This window comes from Lynx canadensis, chromosome D1 (assembly GCF_007474595.2).
Source record: "Lynx canadensis isolate LIC74 chromosome D1, mLynCan4.pri.v2, whole genome shotgun sequence".
Taxonomy (NCBI): Eukaryota; Metazoa; Chordata; class Mammalia; order Carnivora; family Felidae; genus Lynx; species Lynx canadensis.
In genome coordinates, this window is record NC_044312.2 from 105,821,515 (window position 1) to 105,845,992 (window position 24,478).

At 58.3% G+C, this 24,478-nt stretch overlaps 1 protein-coding gene across 6 annotated transcripts in view; it reads right to left on the reverse strand.

Moving 5' to 3' along the window:
• The window catches only part of SYT7 (synaptotagmin 7), a 62,284-nt gene extending 43,717 nt beyond the window's left edge, over positions 1-18,567 (reverse strand). For all 6 annotated transcript variants that reach the window (XM_030332812.1, XM_030332809.1, XM_030332811.1 and 3 more), the window contains exon 1: positions 18,497-18,567. In XM_030332812.1, the coding sequence (XP_030188672.1) occupies positions 18,497-18,527 (31 nt within the window). In that variant the 5' untranslated portion in view covers positions 18,528-18,567. The remainder of the gene's footprint in view (positions 1-18,496) is intronic.
• Positions 18,568-24,478: the final 5,911 nt, after the last annotated feature.

Sequence of the window (24,478 nt, forward strand, 5' to 3'; positions counted from 1 at the left end):
CATGCAGGTGCGCGCGCGTGCACACACACACACGCACACACACAGAAGCCACAGAGGCTCACCCCTTGCACAGATACCCGTGCTCATTCACACACGTGCAAAAATACACACCTGTGCACGGATACCCATGTACACACAAATACACACACATGCACTAGCCGTGGAGACTCACCCCTTGCATGGACACCTGTGCTCGCGCTCACACACACCGATGGCCTGGCCACAAGCAGATGTCCAGCCCACTCTGCCATCATGTGGCCTAGGTGTTCACGCACTTCCTCTGGCCTGCGATTCTCTCCCCTGCCCATTATTCGTCTACTCAAATTCTGTCTGTCCTTTTGTTTTTTTAAATTTTTTTTTTAATGTTTATTTTTGAGAGAGAGAGAGAGAGACAGAGCGTGAGCAGGGGAGGGGCAGACAGAGGGAGAGACACAGAATCCGAAGCAGGCTCCAGGCTCCGAGCTGTCAGCACAGAGCCCGACACAGGGCTCCAGTTCATGGACCATGAGATCGTGACCTGAGCTGAAGTCGGAGGCTTCACTGACCGAGCCATCCCCCCGGGTCTGTCCTGAGGCAGAGCAGCAGGACAGGGAATAGACCTGGAGGCAGATGACCTGGATTCAAGTCACACCTTTGCCCCTGGCTGGTGACCCCAGGTAAAGCCCATTTTGGGACCTCAGAGGTTCACCTTCAAGCGATGAGAACAGCCCCTGCCTTCTCATGCTGGGGTCCCGTCGACATAAAATAACAGCTCACGTGAATTGGGCATGCACCTTTTGTGGCGGACAGGAAGCTTACACATGCCATCCCACGTCATCTCCACAACCTGGTACCATTGTTGGCCCCATGTCACAGAGGAAGAAACAGGTATGGAGAACTAAGGCAATGTGAGCCTGCCCTTTACCGCAGCTGCAGAGACTGCCCTCTGAGCGCAAGGGTGTGACAGCCTCCCACAAGGGGCTACGGCGTGACCTAGCCACACCTAACTTTTCTGCTTCCTTCCAGAAGGCTAACCTCTTTCACTCTTGAGGCTTTGTGGCACGAGCTCTTTGCTCTGCCTAGAATACCTTCCTTCCATCTTCTACCATTAGTATCCCCAGACCAAGATGGTCTTCGTTCCCTCCCACATGCCTTTCTGCCTCCCCTGTAACTATGACAATTCATCATTGTGGGTTAATAATTAGCACTTGGTCTCCACCCCGCCCCCACCCCCAACTGGGAACACCTGGAGGGCTGAGACCCCCCCACCCCCACCCCCACCACTCATCTCTGTAGCCCGAGGTTTGGTACCTGGGAGAGGCTGGGTAAGTAAGTGACAAACAGATGCATGAAGTTATTCAAGGCCCCAGGTAAGCCAGCCTCTTCCGGGAAGCCCTTCCTTATGGCCAGGGATTCACACCAGTCTCGTCATTTTCCAAGCTTGAATTAACTGATCTTCTGTCCAATGCTCTTTCCTTGGGGGTTGGAGCCAATGGGGTAAGATCGTGTCTCCCCATCGCTTGGGGTCTCCCACAGCCCTCAGGCCAGGATATGACACAGGGAAGCTGCTGGACATGCTGAAATCTGTGCACACAGACTCTTTCCCCCACACTTTGCTTGCTCTTGCATTCTCGGCTGGTGACACGCACACTCTCCATATCCAGGCCTTCCGGCATTGTCCCCACACCCTCCCAACCTAGACTGCTTCCCTCTTTGGGGATCCCCAGATCCCAGGCCCTTGCTCTCCTGACCAAATACCTTTCATCACAGCACCGATGTGTGCTCCACACTGAATCATGTTTACAGTCTTTAGCACCCCTCTGGAGGTAAATACTCTCATGCTCACCTCACAAAGAGAGAAACTGAGGCTCAGAAGGGTTAAATACTTGCCCAAGGGCACAGAGCAGCCCAGAGGTAAAGCCAGGGATGCACCTAGAGTCTGTAAACCTCAAACCCTACAGCTCGTTCTCTCTCTTGTTCCAACCGAGGGGAGCTGAGCCTTGAACCTAGTCACTCTGAGGACAGAGCCAAGAGAAGAAAGAAACTGAGTGAACACAAAATAAAAAAGCGGTCAGGGAGAGGAATTTCCCCCCAGAGTTTTACCAAAGAGAGCCCTGCCTGAGTTACTCCTCCTGGTGCTTCAGAGACTCACTTCACACACACCCTTCCCGGGGACCCTTTTTCCCTCCATTGGCCCAGCCCGCAGCCTTAGTAAAGCACCCTCATTAGAGAGAGGTTCAGTCCCCCTAAACATCCCCAAACAGTCTGGGGGGTGGGCCCCTGGGGTTAGACACAGATGGGCAGGAAACAGAGAAGGGTGGGGTAGCCCAGGACGTGCCCGGCCCGGGTCTCTGATACTGCCTAGGGCACAACCACTATTCCCGAGATAAAGCCGAGTGATGTTGGGGGTGGTTGGGGCTACATCTGCCAGCGCCTTCCTATCCTAATCCTGCCTCCTCCCACCTGATTCTGCACTACTTCCGACACATCATGCCCCGGCGCCTCCCTCCTATCCTTTGGTGGCTGCGTGATGACGTTAGAGGTGGAAAGCAGTGAAAACTGGAGTCACAGGTTTTCAAAGGAAGCACCCTTCCACGTGCCTACTGAGCAGATAGAGATGGGGGAAGGTGGGGGGGGGGCATTTACAAGTGCAGAGCCTGCCATCCCTAGGGACATTTGGGCACGGGAAGGGGGGACATTTTCAGTACCTTTCCCACCTTCCTTTCCTCCTCCCGACCCAACACACAGACACACAGACACACACACACACACACACACACACACACACACACACAGTCAGAAGAAGGCAGAGTTGGGCAGAAAGCAACAGAAAACCAGTGAGCAAAATTCTGAACCTTAAACTGCCAGGCTCCGGGCTGCCTGTCATGCCAAATTTTCTGCCCTCCCTCTACTCTAAAGCTCCCCCTCCAGGCTACCCACCTTGGGAAAAAGAAAACAAGATGGGTAGGTAGAAGGAAGAAAGAAAAAGGAGGAGAAAGAGAGTCTGGCATTCATTTCCCAGGAAAGCTGGTCCTCCACCCGACCCCCATGCCCTCCGGACAGTCTCCCTGAGTGTCCTTCAGAAATCCAAGGAGCCGCCCACAACCCCTCAGGCTTCACCTGGGGCCAGAGCAAGGCTGGTGAAAGAGGAGGCCCAAGGGGAATTGTTTTGGAAAGTTACAAGTAGCTGAAAATAGGGGCTTAGCACGAGCAAGCGTCCTCAACCTTGACTGTAATAAAAACAGATAATGCGTGAGTGAGCTAGGGAGAGAGCGCTGGCAGGGGCCGCAGAGGCCGGCTGGATGCAGACGGTTTCGAATTCAGAGGAGATGCCAAGTGAGTAAACAGCGAATGAAGGATTGTCCGGATGGGCCAGGAGCCATTCCAGCAAGAAATTGGACGGGGACATGTCAGGATCCACAAGCACTTTGACTCCTCATCAAGGGAGCAGGGCCTGGTGAGCTACAAAGGCCTCATCCATGCACTCTCTATGCCTTCTCTACCTTGGTTCTCTCTTCCAGCAGAGAACATGGCTTTGGTAATAATGTCTCCCATTTCTTCAGTGCAGAAGAGTTTACAAAGTGCTCCAGAGTTTACCTAGGGGGTCACATCTCTTGCCATATTTAGTGGTGATGGGGTATCCTCTGCCTGGTGACCCCTCCCCTCAGTCACCCCCACCTCCCACAATTCCTGGCTTACGGCAGCCTGGTGTATCTGGCTTCAGTCTTCAGCCTCAAAAGATGGGGAGGGGGAGAAAGACCATCTGCAGACTCCAGAGAGCTGCTGAGTCTGGAAGTCATCAGGGTCAAAGCCATTCAGGATGAACATGACCAGGTGCCAGCTCTGAGTTAGCCTAGAATCAGTCACCCTCCCCACCCACCCTGATCCCAAAGCCGAAGAGCCACCTGGGCAGCCGTGAAAATGATCATGTCCATCAGTGTAGCAGGAGCCCAACAAAGGAGGAGCTCAGGTGGAGGGCTTCTCCACCAGGAGCGTGGAGCAGGGGCAGGATCAGGGACGTGTGATGATTAAGTGCAGGCCCTGACCACTAGTTACTCCTATGAATAATGCATTGTTGTGCCTTGGCCTAAGTCAGCATCTTATTGTTATTAATAATACACGGCTGCAAAGAAGCTGAGGTTGGAATGGTGCGCTCTATTTTATTTGAGGATCTCAGAGCACTTAAGAGTTCCTCTCGCTGATGACTCAACTCCAGCTCCCCAAGTCTCAGCCTTCCTTACAGGCCAGGGCACCTGTCCTGCCCCGACACCCTTCCACCTGATGCTGGGAGCCATGAAAACCTCAGGGGCTAGGAATCTTCCATCCTGGGATTCAGATTCTTGATTGGGGTTTTGGTGGGGGAAAGGGCACACTTAATAGTTGCCAGCTCAAGGGTTCTTAAGGATAGAACTGAATGTGAAGCTGCTCCCGGGGATGTTTAGGAAGGAGGGAGAGATCTAGTGGAAATCCAGGTGGGGAGAAATGGTTGGAGAGAGACCATTGGGGCTCTGAATCCAGTTCTGCCACCCACTGTGTCGCTGTGGGTGTGTGGCCTTAGGCAACTAACTCAACTCTCTGGTCCTAAGCCTCCTCGTTAGAACATAGGGTGACTGAGATTCCCTCTGGGAGGTGCCATTCTGCCATATTCTGGGCTATCATTTGCACCACAAATATTAGGAAGGAGCCACTGAGTGCGCCGCCCTGGGATCTGTCCACGGTGCTGAAGCAGGGGCGGGTCGCAGCACTCCTGTCCTTGGTGCTGAAACCCGTTTCTGTCCTTTGACAGCTCCCTCCTCCAGGCTGCCCTTTGCATTGCCCCTAACGAGCAGGATCCAAAGAACCGGAGCTGTTTCCAGGACTGCAGCATAGTGATTCCACTTTCCTCTGCCAATCGCTCCCCGATCAGCCATGAGCTGAAGCCACGGAAGCGACCAGGCTACTTCAAGAGCTCCCTTTCCCCAGTGAGGTCCTCAGATACTGAGGACCCAGTTAGCAGTCCGACTCATGACCAAAAAAAAAAAAAAAAAAAAAAAAAAAAGCCTCCCCGGTAAGGTAAATGCCATATTCCATTCCCTCAAGTGGGGGCCCGCCGAACTGCCTCCTGGCGGCTGGTGCGGGTACTGCGCTTAGAGCAGAAACAGAATGTCCCCCGCGGTGGCAACTGGGCGGGTGAAGGAGTGGCAGACAGTCCCCGTCGCCGTCCCCTCAGCCATTCCGGGAAAATATGGCGCTCTGTGCTTGCAGCGCTGCCTAATAACCTGCACGTTCCAGACAGTCCGACCGCGTTTAGGCGGCCTTGGGGCACCATACTGCCTGGTTCATAGCAAAGATTCAACCCAGTGGTCAACCCGGACCACGCTAAACTTCCTGCTCCCTCTTCCCAGAAGGGTGGGGTAGATCAGTTTAAACAAACACTTTTCCTCCCTGCAGTAGAGCCAAACCTACCAAAAGGAACACAAAGGGTTGTAATAGGCCTCCCTGAGGGCAAAGGCTCCCTACCTCACACCCACCCAGATGAGAAACTTGCCTAAAGCCCTTCTCTAGGAGAAAGTGGTAGTCAGGGAAGAAGGCCACAGCTTCACCCCACTCCTGTTCCCTACGCCACAGGTTGGGCCTCTTTGATAAGCAGATCTGCTTGGTGTTTCTAGGGACTGCTTTATTTTAGCCCCACTGGGTGTAGAAATTCCCCTCTTTCCAAAAACAAACAGCAAAACAAATAAAACCACCTTAAGACAATACCCCAAATCACAGCTTCTCTGGGTCCAGGTAGGGAGTAAAGATAACAGTCCTCAATCACAGTAGATACAGATAATATTATTTATTGAGAACTTACTATAGGCCAAGAACTGCTAAGGGCTCTGCAGACTTCATCTCCTTTAAAACTACAACCCCTCGCCGGGAGGAAGCATGATGATCAGCATTCTACAGATGAGGAAAGTGGGGTCCAGAGAGGTGAGGTGACCACGCAGGGTGGTGCAGCTGGCGTGTGTTGAGACTGCCATAGAAAACCCCATTGTCTGCCCTTAATCTTTCAGCTCCGCAGGATCCACCTCGCCATCCTTCCATGTTCCGGAAGCCTCACTGCTCCACCCCTCCACATCCTCACATCTCCTATGAGGGCAGACTGGAGGAACACAGTAACACCTCACACTCCCACAGCACTTTACAGCCCGCGAAATGCTTTCATAGCCATTGTCCGAATCAACCCTCATGATACCGAGGCATTTTTCTGATTTTACAGGACAGAAAACTAAGGCACAAGGAAATAAGTGACTTGCCCTCAGTCACACAAGGAGTAGTGGAACCAAACTCAGATGACAATGGTGGTACTCCCAGCCCAGGGCTCTCTCCCTATTTCTGCAAGGCTGGGGTCCTGGGGGCAAGCCAGGGAAGGGATCCAGGGGCTTCCCGAGACCCTGACCTCGGCTGCTTCTCTCCTCCTGGTCCCCAGGGGCCATCAGTTGGCTCTGCTTTACATTGGAATCTCAGAGTCTCATTCTAAATGAAATTTTTTTTCTCCAGGCAATTACTTCCTACTAATTAGGAGGCAAGGCTGCCAGTCCCTGGGCCCTGGGCTGACCCCCTTTCTGAACTCACAGGGGTGGGGGGTTATTGAGGTACTGAATAGCAGCACCAGCCACAGAAACTGCCTGGCTCAGCCCCATCAGCCCCATCATCTGAAGGAGGCTGGGAAACTTTTGAGGGCAGGGGAGATGGTGGAGGAGTACGGAGCACCAAGGAACTGGAAGAATGGAGGCAGAGGTGGGGACACCGGGGAAGGAGGGACTGTGAAGTGGGAGAGAGCCAGGGGACAAGAAATGAAGGGGCCTAGACATGCCCCTGCAGAGTAAGAGAGAGACCTAGGCTCAGAAGCAGCAGGGGCAGCCAGGAAGATCGAGAGAAACAGGGACATTTCTTCCATGTTGTAGGAAGGAAAAAGGAGGAATCTCAGGGAACTGAGAGACAGAGGAGGGGGGAGACATCTCCCCTCTGCAGAGGGAGAGGAAGGAAGGAGGCACCCTGGAAAATGGTCAACATTACTAAATTGGAGGAGGAAAGAGAGAAGGAGATACTGGGAGACTCCAGGAAGGAGAAGGAGAGAGGAAGGACAGGGAGGAAGGAGGAATTGCTGAAGGAAAGCCCGGGGGAGACAGGGAGGAGAGCGGGGGAGGACGGCTGGAGTGGCAGCTCCCAGGGCCCCAAGAAGGGCTCTCTCTAGTCATCGTCCTTGAGCCTCCCCAATGTCAGTGCCCAGCCAGTCGGGCCCACATGCCCTCCTACGCAGCCACAGGTGCGGGCTGGCATGATGGCAGGCCACCAGTCGGCTCAGGCCCCAGATGCTCCGCTCACTCAGGGAAGCCAGCCGACCTCTCTTCCTGTCAACCTGCCACCCCCTCCAGTGAGCTGAGCCAGGGACTCTCCTGGGTCACACAGCAACATGACCAGGACGATCTGGGACTATGGGGTCCAGCCTTTCTAATTTACAGAAGGAAAAAGCCAGGACCCGAGAGGAAATGGTGCTTATCCAAGTTCATATACCAAGTGGGTGATGAGGCCAGATGTAGAGGGCTCAGGGGCTAAGTCCCAGTGGTGGGTCCTGTTCCTTTCTGGGCAAAACCAGTAACAGGAGGCAGGGACGGGTCTTGGCTGCTTGCAAACTGCCCCTGAGCAGTCTAAGCCCTGTAAAGTATGGAAGGGAGTAAGGGTAGTCAGAGGCTGAGAGAGAAGCAATTTTCCACCATTTTTTAGGAGTTTATTTATTTTGAGAGACAGTGAGCGAGTGAGCAAGCGAACACAAGCGGGGCGGGGGCAGAGAGGGAAAGAGAGAATCCCAAGCAGGCTCTGTGCTGTCAGCATGAAGCCCGAACCGGGCTTAAACCGTGAGATTATGACCTGGGCCGAAATCAAGAGTCAGCCACTTAACTGACGGAGCCAGCCGGGCGTCCCAGGAAGTCACCATCTATGGAGCACTGGGTGGGAGCATTCTGCATGGGTTATAATTGCAGCTAACATTACCGAGCATTTATTAGGCACAATGTTCCAGTCACTTAAAGCATTGCATGCAGGATCTCATTTTCTTCCCACAATAACCCCATAAAGTATGTATTACTGTTATTCCATTATAGGGAAGAAACTGAGACTCGGGAAGGCTGAGTAATTGGCCAAGTCCACAGGCTAATCAGAGGCATGTTTCTAAATCAGGCGTCTAACCACTGCCCTGAGGACCCATCCACCCTGGCATTATCTGAAGATGCTCAGATCCCCAAGTTCCCATGATCCAGCCCAGCCCTGGCAGAATCTAGGCCCCAGATGCCAATGTGGTTACAGTTCTGTGTTGTAGGGACCTCTTGTGGTCCAAAGCGGGGGCGGTCTCATGAAGTTAAATTTGAACAAGCCCCGTCCTAAGGCACTGGAGTCTGGGTTCTAACTCTGGCTCTGCCACTCACTTACTGCGTGACTTTGGGCAGGTCACTTGCCCTCTCTGGACTTGGCGCTCCCACCTGTGTCACTGAAGGGGCGAACCCGATAATAAGAGCTAGTATGTGCATGGTGCTGACTCGGTGACAGGCACAGTTCCAGCCAGTTTATATACATCAACTCATCGTATCCTCCCAACAGCCCTCTGAAGTAGGTGCTGTTATCACCTCCACTCTACAGACGGAGAAATGAAGCACTGAAAGGTTAAGTGACTTGCCCGAGGTCACACAGCCAACCAGTACATGGCAGAACTGGGATTTGAACCCCATTACTTACAATTTCTTTTAATTAATTAACGTATGCACTATCCATAACCTCCAACCCCCCAACGTGGGGCTTGAACTCACGACCCCAAGATCAAGAGCTGCGTGCTCTATCGAGCCACACAGGCACCCCATGAACCCCATTATTTCCCTGACGAGCCTCCCAGCTCCTGCCTAGGGCCCCAGAGAGGCCTTCCCATGTTCCTGTGCCCGGGCATACATGCCATCATGTTTCCACACGGGAAGCACACACACCCTCATGTGTCTGCCGGATGCAACACGTGTTTGCTGATGCTTCTCCACCTGCGCCTGGGCTTTCGCCCAGTTTCTGCCTGGACTTGCCACATCCGCCCGGTCATACGTGTCCATGAGCTTTTTGGGACCTAGATCAGGCCAGCTCCAGCGGGCCCCCACGCATGCACACACACGTGCCCCCCTTTCCGGGCACTGGCTGCCTCGTGGCGGTGGGGGAGGGGGGGCCTGTGCCAGGCTTTCGCACACAGCCACGTGGCAGTGACGCGGGCCGCCACACCCCTTCTCCTCTGCCCCCCTCCAGTGCCTGGGTGGCTCGCACATCACACTGCACGCCTGCCAGCACCCCCATCCACGCTGCCCTCCTCACGCCTCTCCCCTAACAGAAGCAGGCACCTTCTCCAGGAAGGAAGCAGGCACAGGCCCAGCCTGGCTCCCACGGCCTAAAGATGCCAGCCAACTCAGGGGTGGAGAGGGAGAAAGAGCCATCGACCAGAGGCTCTGAAGGGCCTGGGTGCCACGGTTCCTGTCTGAGACTAAGCCCTCCCTTGGGTCTGAGGGCCGGAGCTCTCAAGACCCAGAAATGGGGTCAGGTGGGGGATGTAGGGCATCCCTGCCCATCACATCTGACTAGGGCTCTCGAGCCGTGAGGGCTGCTCTGGCCAAGTTAGCATTGTTGCACCCCCCCCAGCACCCCAGCCTGGTCCCTGCTCTCTCCTCCCCCTGCCCAAGCATCTCGGAGTTCTGGGTATTTTTAGGCCTCAGCTGACAGGCTGTGAAATCGCTTCCTTCGCACCTCCCCAACCAGGCGGGGGCTGGAGAGGGAGGAATGGGGCCGGGGGGGGGGGGGCCACACACAGCCGATTCATCAGGCTCCTCCAGGGCTAGCAGGTGCCAAGCAGCGAGTGAGGGGTTCCTCCCTTTCTCCTCAGAGCCTCCCCTTGACTGAAAGGAACCTTCCACTGAGCCTGCCGAGAGGGAGAGGAGACAGGGTGGGAAGGGAGCTGCGCCCCACTCCAGGGACCTGAGAACAAAGGCTTTAGGGGATGCCACAAGCACTGAAGGAGGCACTGGGGACCCCTCTGTGTCCCAACACCAGTTCCCAGCACTCCCTTCCAAGCGATGGGCCGAGAGACGGGCTGGCTTGGATCCTAGTGGGATTAGGGGGGCACCGGGCAGTGCAGCCCGGTGGTCAAGACCCAGCCTTTGGAGTGAAGCTGACACCCCTGCTCTACGGAGTGACCTTGTGGGACACGTCAGGTCCCCGGTGGGTCCTCTCTGGGCCTCAGCGTCCTCATCTGGACACCAGTGGCAATGCTGTCTCCCTCGCAGGACTGCTGTGAAGAAGAAATGCAAGGCTGAACGTGGAGAACGAGGGGGTCTGTGGACCCGCCAGGCCCTGCTGGGAGATTCTGTCTCGCCACCTTCCCCGACCTGCAGCCCCGCCCAACCACTCCTCTGGGCTGCCTTCCTCGCCGTGGCCCCTGAGGGATCATCCTGGCATCATGCTCTTCGGTGCCTACCTGACCCTCACCCCCAGGGAACAAGTCCCCAGCTAAGGTGGGTAGGCAGTGTAGACCATCCCCGCCTCCCTGCTTCCTGCTGTAGGGGGCACGTTACACACCTTGTGTGCACATGGACCCAAATACCAACACGCGTGTGCGACTCAGCGCCGGCTGTGAGGGCGTTTGCCCTGGGACGAGGCCCCAGGGAAGTGGGAAGGCGTACCCAAGTCCTGCTGTGAATGGGCCCCTGTGCCAGGGGCCGTGGGCACGGAGAGGGAGGTGCCTGCCTAGTTGCCGTGGAGATAGGTTGGCTCTGGTGGGGCTCTGGAGCTCAGGCCTGGCAGCGTGAGCTGTGCGGCTCTCCCAGGGCCTGGCCCAGAGGCCTGTGGTGTGGGGTACGGTTCACATCCAACCCCCAGGAGCATTTGCCGTGTCCCCTGGGCCCTGGACTGGCCCCCCTTGGCTCTACGTCCCTCTCTGGAAAGCTTTTTCTGATGCCCCAGATCCCTAGGGAAGTCCCCTGGCAGTGCCCATCTGCACCTGTTGTCACCTGGTGTCCCCTTGACGGCCCATTACCTGCCACAAGCTTTCCAAGGGTAGGGCCCCAGGCCAGCTGAATGCTGCAGACCTCCTGGCGTGGTGCCTCAGACTCAGCCCTGTGCAGGGGAGAGGCCCAGGAGGGGCCGGGCAAAGGTGGGAACAGGTATGTTAACCTGCCACTCTGGCTCCATACACCTGCCTGGCTCCAGGCCTCCTACCCTCCACACTGCTGCAGAGTTAAAAGTTCTTTAATAGAGATCTGCTTGAAAGTCATCCATGGCTCTCCACTGCCCTAATTAAAAAAAAAAAAAAAAAATCCAGTTTTCCTATTTCAGAATGCCAGGACCTTCACAATCTGGCCCAACCTACCTTTCCCAAGCCTCAACTCCGGCTGGTGTCCCCTAACAGCTTCCCTTCTGGCCACGTCCAAGCACTCAGTGCTGCTTCAACTGAACGAGACCCCACTTCCGGGCCACTGCATGTGCTGTCCCCCGCCACACCGAACGCCTCACCCCTACTGCTCACGTGGCAAGCTCTTAGCCTTTCTTCAAAACCCAAGGCCCCGGACTAAAGCTCATGCTCTTTGGGTCTGCTGGTGTTTGCTGGAACCCCAAGCCAACTTCTCACTGCAAGCTCCCCCTTTCCAGAGTCATCTGTGGATAGAAGAGCTAACACAGGTCATGTTCTTAGAACGGCACCTGGCCCGTAGTGATCACTCAACACATCTTTGCTGTTCTGAAGGTAGCTGACTGACACTGCTTCAGTGGAACCCCCGCCCCCCGACTCCTCCTCCACCAGGGCTGAAGCAGGCATGTCCTCCCTGGAGCTTCCGGAACCCCCATCCCCGACATCAATCACTTGGTGCAGGATAATGACAAGATAACAGCTGTCATTGGCTGAGTGTTTACTATGTGCTGAGCTCTCTGCGAAAGATGTTTCCCGCCTTACCTAGCCTCACCCTCCAACCCTCGGGGAAATAAGAATCATCATCATACCCATTTAACAGAGAAAGAAACTGAAGCCGGAATAGTGGAGTAACGGGCTCCAGGGACAGCGCAGCAAGTGTCTCTGCCAGGATTCAGAGATAGCTGTTTGACCCCAGAGACCTCGCTTAAGCAAGCCACCCCCTGCTGCACATGCACAGAGTGCCTAGCAAATACTAGGCGCTCCTGCTGTTATTATCGTGCTATTGTTATTATCAAGGGAGGGCGCAGGACGTGCTGGGTGACCTGAGAGGGGCTTCCTTACGCTGGACCCCCTATAAAGCATGAAACCCCATACCTGGAGAAAGAAAGTGAGGGCTCAGAGGGGCCCTTGGGCTGCCAGGGACGGGGGTCAGGATGGCGAGGAGGTGCACACGACCTGGGAAACCCGAGGGGGTACTGGATTGAGCAAAGGCTCAAGGGGGCTGTCGGGGGCCCAGGCTGAGCGAGGGGGAGAAGGCCTGCCGAGTGCTGGCTGAGCTGGCCACCGCTCTCTGGCCCCGCTGACACCACCCGTGGTAATGAGACGGATCCAATTTGTACCCAGGGCCCCGCCGGGAGCAGCTGCCGCGGCAGGGTTTGAAGTAATTTAATTGGACACATTAGCCACAGAGCTCTCTTCTCTGCTCCCCCCCATGCGGGGCCTCACGCAGGCACCCCTTGTGGTCTCCCATACCCCACACCACCCCATCCTGGCTGGGGGCAGGCTTCACACTTCAGCAACCAGCACTGTGAGACCCCTACCTACTAGGGCTGACCCCCCCCGCCCCCACCCCCGCCCGGTGGCACACCTGCTCTCTCATTCCTGGGGCTCCTGAGGGTTCTGGAACCAGAGAGTTGGCTGGGCTCTCTGTAAGCCCCAAGGTCTCCCCTTTCTCTGATGCAAGTAGCAACTGTGGGAGCCCCCTGGGGCTGGGGCTCAGACCTCTCCCTCCTGTTTCCTCTGATGGATACAACAGGTCACCCCCTGTCCCCCCAAGCCTGCCCAAGAGCCGCCAGCTTCCTGCGGCTTCCAAGAAGGGCATCACAGGAGCCAGGACCACTACCAAGATGGGGGTGGGGGCAGCCTCCTCTCAGGGCTCGTTAGGAGGGGCGCGTACACATGCAGGGAATCGGATGTAGTACACACAGGTGCGCGTGCGCGCACGTGCCCTTGGCCAGACCCGCATGCTGTCGTGAAAATGCTCGTATCTGTACCCACCAAAGCTCCAACACCCCACACCGATGCACGTCGCACAGCCAGGTGAGGCCCTCCCTGCTCCCAGGAGTTGGAAGCCTCAGAGCCAGCAGGTGGAAGGGTGTGGCAGGGGGCAGGCGGGGCCCCTGGAGGGCACAGGCCCTGCCTGCCTGGGTATATATAGGGCCAAGGGAGGCGCCCTCCCCAGCGCTCTCCGTCACAACTCCCCGTGCACCTCAAGGCACCTAACTACAAATACACTCATTAGCTGCTGTTTACAGCCCGCCCGGCACTCAGACGAGCGAGCGCAGCTATTACCCAGTCCAGCTGGCACCCGCACCCGCACGTAGGTACACACGGCACAGTGCTTTCCCCCGCCGGCCCCGCCCTCGCTTTCCACCCGCGCTGTGGCCCCACACGTTCAATGACAAGAATACATCAATTCCCCAAACATCCCGGCTCCTGATCCAAGCGCCCCGCCCAGCCCCACAGGGGACGCACCCCTTCCTAGGGGGCCCTCCCGGTGGGAGCTGTTACAGAGCCCCCCAGAGCAGGCCCGACGACCGCCAGCCCACCTCCCAAACCAACGGGGTCCAGGATTCCAGGCGCACGCTCTGGGCACCATCCAGCCCCTTCCACAGGTCCCAAGCTGTCTGCCAACTCCGTTCCAACCCTTGGGGAATTCTGCTGGGTGAGACCAAAGCCATGCCCTCCAGACATGAGTTGGACGGGGGCCCAGCAAGGCTGCCCCCCCTACTGCCTGGACGGTCAGGCACCTCCGTGTCCGTGGAACTGGCACCACCGGCTGGGGTTCCCTTGCAAGGCAGGCGGGCACCCGGGCCGGACCTGGCACGGGCTGGCTCCGGCACCTGGCCAGACCAGTGACCGCCACGACAGAGAGAGCTGACCTCACCGGCCTCATGTGCCACCTGCTGGGTGCTGCCCACGGAGCAGAGCTGCCCACACCCACCTGGGATGCACTGGTGCCTCTGAGGAGACGGTCCCAAAGACTCCCTTCCAGCCAAGAGTCCCTGGCTCAGGACTGGGCCTCCTGCCCCCCACGAGGCCCCCCTCACTGCTCCTCTCCCTGCTCACTCCCCTGGGGGAAGCAGTTATTGAAAACGGTCCATCAGATTCAATAAGGATTCAAAGTCCCTCAGAGAATAGAGAGTGGGCGGGCAGTGGGGGTGGGAGAAAAGGAGGGGTGCCACAGGGAAGGAACCGCCCACTCCTCCCCTGCCTTTCCCTCAAGGCCTCCTGCTGGGCTGGGCTGGAGGGGGTGCGGAGGGGGACACCCCTTCCCTGGTCCTCTATATTGCCTTCCGTGCGCCTTGGGCCCAAGCTCGGGGTCGGCAAGGGGCAGGGCCCAGGTTCCTAGGGCCTGACACCCACCTGTTCCCCTCCCTTCCAGCTGTCCCTCACCTGTCACCTGCTGGCCTGCGTGTTCCCACCCCAATCCAGCCTGCTGTAGCCTCTCTTCCCCAACCGGGAGGGGCTTTGCAGCTATCTCCCTCCCCACCAGCCCCCAGTTCTTGAGTACCCAGCCCCATTGGTCAAGCTATTCCCACAGGGTCAGCAGACAGCATGACCCAAGGCCCAGGAGGGTCCTGTCTCCATAGTAACACACAGTTTGGGGACACTAGGCCCACAGAAGCCATCCCACCCACCCAGGGTTTCAGATCTGCCCAGCCCCAGGCCCCCACTCCCGGCCATGGCCTCTTGGGAGATCATTTGCTCTTTAGTCCTAGCCTGGGGCCCAAGCTTGACACACAAGCCAGGGCGGTCTGGGCCTGTGCAGATGGGGCCGGTGGTGGGCGGGGGGAGGTGTGGTGTGGAGGGGTGGAGGAGTAGATAGGGGTGGGGCTAGAGTTTGACAGCAAAATGGTCAGAGTCAGGCCTCATCGGACTTTCCCACACCCCAACCCTGGTCCCTAATCCTGGTGGCCCTTTCAGCTATAACCCTAACTCCTGCCCCATGAATCACCCAATGGCCTCTGCCCTTAACTTGTGCCCAGTGGGTGGAGGGTTGGCCTGGACAATCTCACAGATCCTTCTGCCTTGAGAGAGGATACCCACCATGCCAAGGCCCACTGCCCCATGCGTTGTGTCCCCTACACTCCCTAAGAATGACCTTTGTGGCAGAGTTGCTGTGGAGGCCAGGGCCTACTAACAGGTGGGCCAGACAAGACTTGGAGTACTGTTACCCCCAGGGACAAGCTCGAAGGGCAGGCAGCCTCAGGATCGGACTTCTCTCCCAGCCCTGCTGCACTGGCCCAGACTTTCCCTCTCTGGCCTTGTGCGCTCACTCACTGCAAGGTCACCTCTCCCTCCCTTCCTCCCTCCCTGAAGCCGCCTGGCCTGCCCACTGCAACGCTGACCCCTGCAGGCCTGCTGAGGCCCTGCCCGGCCTGGGGCCTGGGTCCAAGGGACACAGGGAGGCCAGACCAGGCCAGCTTCGGGATGAACACAGGATGATGGTTGAGGGCAGGGAGAGGGCCGCATGCCTTGGGGAGGGCACAGAGAGGGGACAGAGAGGAGGTTGCAGGCACGGCTGGGGGAGGGTGGACAGAGTTTGGAGCAGAAGCCCATGGGATGTGTGGGAAGGGGGCTGGTCTTCGTTCTTCACTGGGCTCTGGCTTTTTCCCACAGTCCCTTGCTTCTGCAGAGACAGATCCCAGAAGTGCCTGGGGCCCTGGGCCCAAGTAGGTAGGGAACTCCCGGGAAGGGTCTCAGTGGCAGGGTGAATCCTGTGGAGACCAGAGTGAGTTGGCTAAGGGAGGGGGTACCTCGGGGACACTCTGGAACCAGCCTGGGAAGTGGGAGAACATAGGAGACTGAAAATTGTAAAAAGGTTGGGCCACAGGTGTTCCTGGGAGTGGGAAGAGAGGATCGGACAGACGAGGTACTGGCCCCTGGGGCACCAGAAGGAGGGGCCTGAGTCACACAGGAATCAATTTGCATATCTCACTCCCACCAGGTGCCAGCCAAAGGGGAGGTGGGGGACAGAAATGGGGGACCCAGAGCCCTCCCTGGGGGAGCAGAGTCTGGAGGGGCCTGAAGGAAGCTGGGGGTAGAGGGGAGATGTAGTCTGGCAGGAGGTGTAGGGATTCTAGGAGGTGGGCAGGGATGCCAGGGGGTACAAAGGCTAGACTGATGACTCGGGCCCCTCAGAGAGCCCCAGGGGACCAGGATCATAGGCAGACTCTGCCCTCTCCAGCCCATTTCTGGCCGCATCAGACCAGCAGCCACACCAGAGAGATGTGAACCTCAACCCAGCCTGTTTCCCAGTCAGTGCTATCCCTGCCCTGGCACTGGAGGGTTCTGAACCTGCATCTGGGCACCACAGGTCTCCACCCCCGGGGGGAGGCCTGTTTGAGGAGGGGGAAGAGGGAGAGCCTGGGGGCTGCCAGCATGCCAGGGGCAGCGCTGGGTTCCAGGCCCTTCGCCCAGAAGATGCCAAGCACGTCAAGTTGGCCTCCATGGAGGGGATAGAGGTACTTGGGGAGTGGTGATGTCATGGTGCCCAGGCGTGGGTGGAAAGAGGGAGGAGGGAGAGGGGATGAGGGCACAGACCCAGGCCATTGGGTTCCTCCCAGGAAAGGGGAGGCCGCCAGCATGGCAGAGTGAGGGGGTAGGGAGTGTCCTCACTGTACCCCCCCCCTTCCATTCTCATACCCTAGAGCTGGCCTCTGAACTAAGCTACTGGTTCCTTCGAGGGTGATCCAGGCAAGAGAATGCCTCTGCCCTTGGTCCAAGCGCTGGAAGCTGGCAGCCTCTTGGGGGAAGATGCCAGGGTCCGTGACCTGGGTTCAGACAGATGAAGGGAAGGGTCTCCAAAGGCCATGTCCCTTCAGCCATCACCTCGAGGACACTCATAGATGGGCATGAGGTTCCAGAGAGGGAGACTGAGTCTCTCTCACCCTTACACCCAAGTGCTGAGTGAGTGCAATACCTGGCACCCAGTAGGTCCTGCTCAGAGGACTCACTGGGCTGCAGTGATCTGATGGTGGTGAGAGCCCGAGTCCTCAGGAGGCAGGGACAGGCTGAGGCTGCCCCTAGAGGGAGAACAAATGTGGGGCTGGGACAAGAGTGGACAAAGCTAGTGTCCACCGGACTGCCTTCAAAAGCCTTGGGGCTCTGGGCCCCTTCTGCGAAGGGCCTTAGAGCCGTCCCTTCCCCCAGGACCCCCAACTCTGGGAGGTCAGACAGTAAGCCTGGAGGCTCCTCATTTGGGAGCAAGTCCTCGGCTCGGGTGTCTGGCTTTTAGCATCACAGAGAAACCCAGAAGCAGAGACCCCCCCCCCCCCGGCTGCCACCGCCTCCCGCTGCCAGAGCTGGCAGACTGGTGGGGTGCTGGGTCTGGGGTGGGGCACCCCAGGTGGGCGCTGAGACAGCCTGGGCAGGAGCTGCAGGGGACCTGCCTACAGGTGGGCACCGTGTGAGGAGGCGTCGGGAGCCAAGGAGGAAACGGCAGGGCAATTTCCCCAGGAAGGAGGAAAGATTCCTCGGCTTGGCTTTGAGGATGCCAAGCAGACGTGGGCTCCCGGGCCACTCCCCGGGCTCCCTCGGGAGAAAGGCAAAGGAGCCGGCCTCTCTCCCTCCCTCCCCCGACAGGACCGGAGTGAGTTTGGGGTTCTTTGCTTACCCCCCCCCCCAAGCCCTGGAGCACATTCCCCTGGCACCCCCAATCTCACCAATCTCTGCTCTCTTTCCCTTCAGGTACTCCTATCCTTCCTCCACGCTCCTTCCTCCACGCTCCTGCGGCTCCCCACCCTCCCTCTCCGAAGCCCCCCTCCCCTGCTGCTGCACCAGATTCCCACTTGCCCCCTGGCACCCTCTCAATTCACAGTTGGCACCGCCGATGCCAGTCTGCTCCTCGGTGCCCACAACCTTGGCCCAAAGCTGCCTGGGATCCTCCTCCCGGGGTCCCCCAGCCCCGGCACCCGGGGGGCACTGGTGCTGGGGACCCCGGGGTGCCTCTTGAGGGTACTGCCCGGTTCCCGCGGGGGCAGTGGCTCCTCGCTCCGCCACACACGTTGTCCTTGGGCTGCTGGGGGGTGAGGGGGGGGGAGGTCCTTGTGGGGACACTGCGAAGCCGGCGCCGGGCATCAAGCCTGGCAGCGCCCGGACTGCGGGGGCCGGGGTCCGAGCCGCTGCAGCTCAAGCCCGCGCCCCCGGGGCTGGGATGACCCCGTGGAGGGAGGTGGGGGGGAGGGAGTCTGTGCGGCTCCCGGGCCGGGGCTCCGAGACGGCGCCCGGCGCTGCCGCCGTCCTGCCTGCCGGTGCGGGGCGCCCCAGCCCGCGCGGGGCCGCGCTTACCTGGGCTGGCCGCCTCCGGGTCCCGGTACATGGTCCCCTCGTCGCCGGCTCCCTCCGGGCTCCTCAGAGCCTCCCGCGGCCGCGCGCTGCTCCGCCGCCGCTGCAGGGCATGGGGCCGGGCGACCCCCGGGGGCGGGTCCGAGGGCGGGGGCCTCGCGGGCTGCACCGAGCCGCGGAGCCGGGGAGCGGGGGCCGCCCGCCAGCCCTCCCGCCCGCCCGCCGAGCACGCTGCCGCCGCCGCCGCCGCCGCCGCCGAGCCGAGCCTCCTCCCTCCGGCCTGCGCGCCGCGTGTGCGCGCCGGAGCGTGTGTGAGTGTGTACGAGGCCGTGTGTATGTGTGTGTGTGAGCGCGTGTGTGAGCGCGCCCCGGGCACCGCCGGCGCCGCCCGCCCGCTGCCGAGCGCCGCTGCCACCGCCACCGCTGCCGCCTGCGCCCGCTGCTGCCCGCTGCCGGCCGCGCCGCCGCACTGCAGCCCGCGCCCGCCGCCGCCCGGAGCCGCCCCGAGGGCACCAAGGCCGCCCGCGCGCCCCGCCCGCGGCCCCCGCGGGGAGGGCGCGGAGCCCTCGGGTGGGTCCTGCGAGCTTGCGGGACCCGCCGCACTGGCGCGACCAGCCCGGCCGGCGCGCCCCCGAAGGCAGCGGCTTCGAATCCGGCAGGGCGGGGTAGCCGGCCGCCTCCTCCGAGGTGCCCTTTGACTCCGTTCCAAAAGGCGTGGAAAACCACTCCGGGTTTTCCGCTTGGTGGCGGCTCGAGGGCGTCAGCTCGGGACTCGACACCGCGGCGGGCCCGGGAAGCCGGGCTGGTGTGCGCGAAAACCAGGAGTGGATTTTTTTTTTTTTTTTTTTTTTTTTTGCCAGCGCTGAGCCTGGGTCCGCCACGCTGGCCATCCCCTGAATTTGAACACAGTTGGGGCAGGAAGGACCAGAATCGCCACCCCCACTGGCAGACTGGACCTAGTGACCCTCTTCACTCAACCTAGCCGCAAAAAAGGAAGAAAATAGACATTTCAGCCGTCCATCCATCCCTCTCCTGTGCTGCTCCTTCACTTGGCCCCCTTTCCCTTTCCTGGATCCCAGCACTTCAAGGCAAGAAAGAATTCCCTCCTTCCAACCCTGGGGGCTCTCTTGGCTCTCTCAGCTCCTCTGTCAGTTCAGCCCAGTGGGAATCAGGTGAACCCTAGAATGGCAAGTGTTTGATTCCGGGGCAGAGAGGAGAAGGGGCCCTTCTCCCCCAAAGTTTCAAAGCCTGGAACTGAACTATGGGTGGTTTCAGGTACAGAGACCTCCCTGCACACTCATACACACCTAATCAACCACACCACCGCCTCCCCCCTACACACACATGCACAGGCACACAAACACAGGAGATACAGACATTGAAGCATTGCACAGTAAGGGTCCCGCCCCTACCCTAAACTGAAGGGGTTAGGCAGGAGGGCAAAGCATCCCCCCTTCCCCCTGGCCCAGCTGCAGCATCTTGCCCTCCTTTCCACTGTGAATGAAATTCAAAGGTGAGCTAAAATCAAGATTCCTCATCCCACCCGGACAAATGCACTTAACTGACTTTATACTGCACAGCTCACAACTAGCCACACCTCCACCTTCCCAGAGCACAAATAGGCAGCCAGCACCCACAGGGCCAAACCTGTCTCAATCTCCCCCAGTACTCTCTCACGTACACACACACACACACACACACACACACACACACCCCATACCCTTGAACTTGTATGGAGCCTATTATACACACATGCACTCACCTCCACCCACAGCTTTTCCGTTGAGAAACAGATAAGGAAATTCCCCCAAGCAAACCTCCATGAAGAGTGTTCCGGTGGAGAACAGATTTCCTTGGATTGAATGTTCTAATTAAAAATGGAAGGGGGAAAAAAAAGGCATCCGAAGATCTTAGCCCATAATTAGTCCCTGGCCAGAAATCTCAGCCCTCGTCCCCTGCTCAAGGGCCATTATGTTTCATACACCCTGCAGCCGTCCTTACCCACATGCAGCCAAGAATCCGGTATATATCCACATACTCCTTTTTGGCAAATCCCAGAAAGCCAAGCCAACAGGCTGGGACTCCGGGGTCTCCAGTCTTGACTTGTTCCTGCTCCCCCACCCCCCTCCCACAGGTGCCCCTCTCAGCGCTCTAGCTGGTAAAGACCAAATAGCCCACTTCTTCCCACCCCTACCTCATGTCGTCAACGGGCACCACATAGCAAGGTTCCTGCCCAGGAATCTGCCCACCTATCGACCTGAGAGTCCAGATGGCGACAGCAGAATTCATCACTGCAACTCAACAGATCTTTGTAAGCATTTAGAATCATGGAGCTTTTCAGAGTTGGCGGGGACGGAACCTCTGAGAGGCCACCACTCGGGCGACAGATGGTGGAGACGAAGTCTCTATAGGGGGAAAGAACTGGCCAGGCAGCCAAGGGCCCAGAGCTAGCAGCCCAGGGAGCTGGCAGGAAAACCGAGAGGAGACCCTTGGTGCTGGCTCCAGCCTTTTGCCAACCACTATGAGATTCGCCAGCAGGCCTAGTGCTTGCTCCCATCTGAGAGCTTACAGTCTGTCCCTTTCAAACATAAAAATCCCAATCTCATTCGCTCCCAGGAGGTATTAGACAGCCACTGTTCCAGAACGTCAGAGATGGACAGTCCCTCAGACATACTGGATAAATCTCATGAGATACGGCGGTGGAAACTGAGGCTCTGGGACATTGGGAATCTCAGCGGGGTTGTATTTCCTGCCTGCATCACCGACACGGGGAAATCTCTGAAGACGCCCTTTCTCTGGGCCTCATTCGCTCTGTCTAGGGCATGCAGAATCATGGGGGAAGAGAAAGAATACAGACTTATGTGGCCCTGCTATTCATAGCTGTGTGGCCGGAGGCAGACTACCTGTCGCCACTCACTGGTCCTCAGTTTCCTCATCCACACAGCGGAGAGAAAAATACCACCTATACCCTTCAATGGTCACAAAGATAAAATGGTACCCGGAAGGCACTTAAAATGATACTCGGAACATAGAAACTTATTCTTGGTAGATATTGAACACACTCCTCAGTGCCATGTTTTGCCTGTCAAGGAAGTTCCTCCAGATGTCTGACCTCGAACCGTTCTGCTGCATTTGAGGGCTGCTCTCTCCTGCTGGAGCGTGAATCAGAGCCAAGCCAACTGTGAGTCCCTGTTTCCTGAGCACTCACAGAGGACTGGGCACAGGCAGGAAATGAAGTGTGCGGTGTGAGCGGGCCCTGTGAGAAAAGAGATCAGAGGGTGGGAATCAGCCCTCTTCTGCCCTCAGGTCAGGTCCCTCAACGGTGAGGGCCCGGGCCTCTGGTTTTCTGCCTCTCCCCTACCCCTCCCCCCCAGTAGAGGGGGGCCCAGAGACAGCCTCTCGTTCTGTGACGCTGTGCTGTGCGGCTTCTTTGTCCCCGGGTTCCGTGACGTGGCAGGAAATGCTTGCAGCCCCTGGTTCCCCCAAGGAATGCCACACTGAGTACAGTGGGCCCCTCAGGCCTATTTCTGATCTGGTGTGGTCATTAGGGCCCAGATGTCCCAGGTCGACCTCGACTTCAGCTTCCGGAGCAGCACGAGCCGAGCCGGGAGGGACGTTCTGTCCCTCAGGAGCAGAGACCAGGCCCGCACCCTCCTCAACAGGGCCCCCGAGGCCGCCGGGCTCTGTTGCTAGGCCGCGGCTGGAGGCAGGGCGCCTGGGTTCCCCTCAGGTCTCTCTACCTGACATGGTCTCCGCTGCGGCTGTCTCCCCACAGCTCCTGTCCCCCCTACCCTACCCCCTGCGCCACGGGCTGAATTATTAATAAAAATGCTGAGGAAGCTGTTTGTACAGCTCCCATGACAGAACAAACACACCTCTCTCCTTACCACCAGCCGTGTGGCGAGAGGCTCGGGCTGGGCATTTGCCTGATTCAGGACGGACGGGCTGAGACCAGAGCCAGAGGGCAGCTTTGAAGGGCAGCAAGCAGAGCCCGCTGATGTGAGAGACCAGCAGCGAGGACAAGCTCTTCGGCCCTGTCCCTGCTGCGTCTCCCCCTCCCTCCTCCGCGGAGGGCAAGAGTCTGGAGAAGGCAGAAGCGCGAAACGCACGGACATCACCTTCCCCAGGAAGGACCTGGCCACAGAGTCCTAGAAGGCAGCCCTGGCCATTTCTACGGCCACCTCGTCCCAATGGAGACTGAATCGATGCTTGCTGAGCAGTCGCCTCTTGTCCCCAGACCGGGGAACCACGGAATCTCGGACGCTTAGCCAAGGCTGCGTCCCACGTGTCACACTTCTGCCGGCCTCTGCTATGGAGGCATCCACCATCCAGGGAAGCATCCCAGACTTCAGCTCTGGACTTGCCTCTGCCACCATCTGGGTGTTTGGCTTTGGCCAGTGACTCGACCACTCTGGGCCTCAATTTTCTCATCCATAAAACAGGGCTATAAATGCACCACATAGGTATGGAGAATATACTGGGGAGATAGGAAGGCAAGGGGCTCGGTGTCTTTCTTGGCTCCCTTGCAGCAAGGCACCTGGCACCTCCCAGGCACCGAGGACTCTGCCCTAAGCTGACCTTCCATAGCCCTGAGTACCCATTCCATATCCTAGGGTCATGTTGCCAGAAACCCCTTCTGTGCTCCCAACCCCACCCACATCCTTTCTCCCAGAAACCTCCTCCCCATCTGGATTCTGTCCCTAAGTCTCTCTCTCTCTCTCTCCATTGTCACCCTGCCACCCCCCCACCCCCACCCCCATGTGCTTGGCTCAGCCCCTCAAACTCCAAAAGATGAAAGCTGGTGCCCCTTCTCCTTGCCAGCTGCTGCGTGGGATAGTCCCAGGCTCAGTCAGAATCTTGGCCTTAGGCCTCTGTTTTGAGATACCCCCCACCTCTCTTGGTCTGGGGCAACGCTGGGCCCTTGATATAGACCGAGAGCCATGAGAGCCAGCGAGATGCCCTTATCAGGATGCATTGTAGAAGCACCTTGGCTTGCCAATTTCAAGCTGAGTGCCCTGGGGTAAGCCACTCAATCCTTCTGAGCCCCAGTTTACCGGTCTGTACTACAAGCAGTTTGGTTTTTCGTCTTGATTTCACCTTGGACTCCTTTGGGAATCTCCTAAACTCCAGGGACCTCTCCTCCCTAGACAAATGCATATTCAAATATAGACACATTTTGCCCCCGTAATTGGGCGGGAGGGGGTCCTACAGGTTTCAGATTCAAATCTCTGGCTCAGAGGCCTACAAGGTTGCTTCCAATTCCAACAGTGTGCCCAGGCCTCTGCCCTGCTCCTCTCCCCACAGTGATTCTTGGGTCACGGTGGGGGTGGGCTGGTGGTCTATCCCCACCATTTCTCCCTCCTGTCTCATTGGCCCCCTCCCCCAGCACTTGCTGTGGCTGGAACCAGCTTGCCAGCGGCTCAGACCGGCCTTTCAGTACCTCTTGGAGGCTACCGAACAGGCTTCACCTACCTGCCTTTCAAGGTATTTAAAGGTTCTTTGACCAAATGCTTTTTGATCCTCCGCTGATGGGAACCAAGCAAGCGGAGGCTCTCACCAATGGCCCCCCTCCCTCCATATATTAGTGACTAAGAGCTCTTTTGATATTGCAGAAGCCTTCTGTGGTTTGTTCAAAGCCGTGGGCCTTGTGGCCACCTCCCCCGGAGACCCAAGCCGGTCAGCTCCAGCCGCCACCGCCCACCCCCAGCGGTGGCCTAGTTAATAGGGGCCTCCCAGCGCTAGACGGCTCCCGCCTGTAACTGTGAGACCCCAGACCTCAGCCCAGCTGGTAGAGGGGCCGTTTCAGTAAAGCCCCGCTCCTCCCAGGGGGCCCTCCCCGGTTCAGGTAAGATAGGATCAGAGTTAGGGGTCTCCCAGACCCTGGGGAAACACGCCTCTTCTTCCCGCCCAACTTGGGCTGCACAGAAGGGCATGCGACCCACGGGATTGATTAACCTGTCTCCAGGGTCCAGTAAATGTGATCCC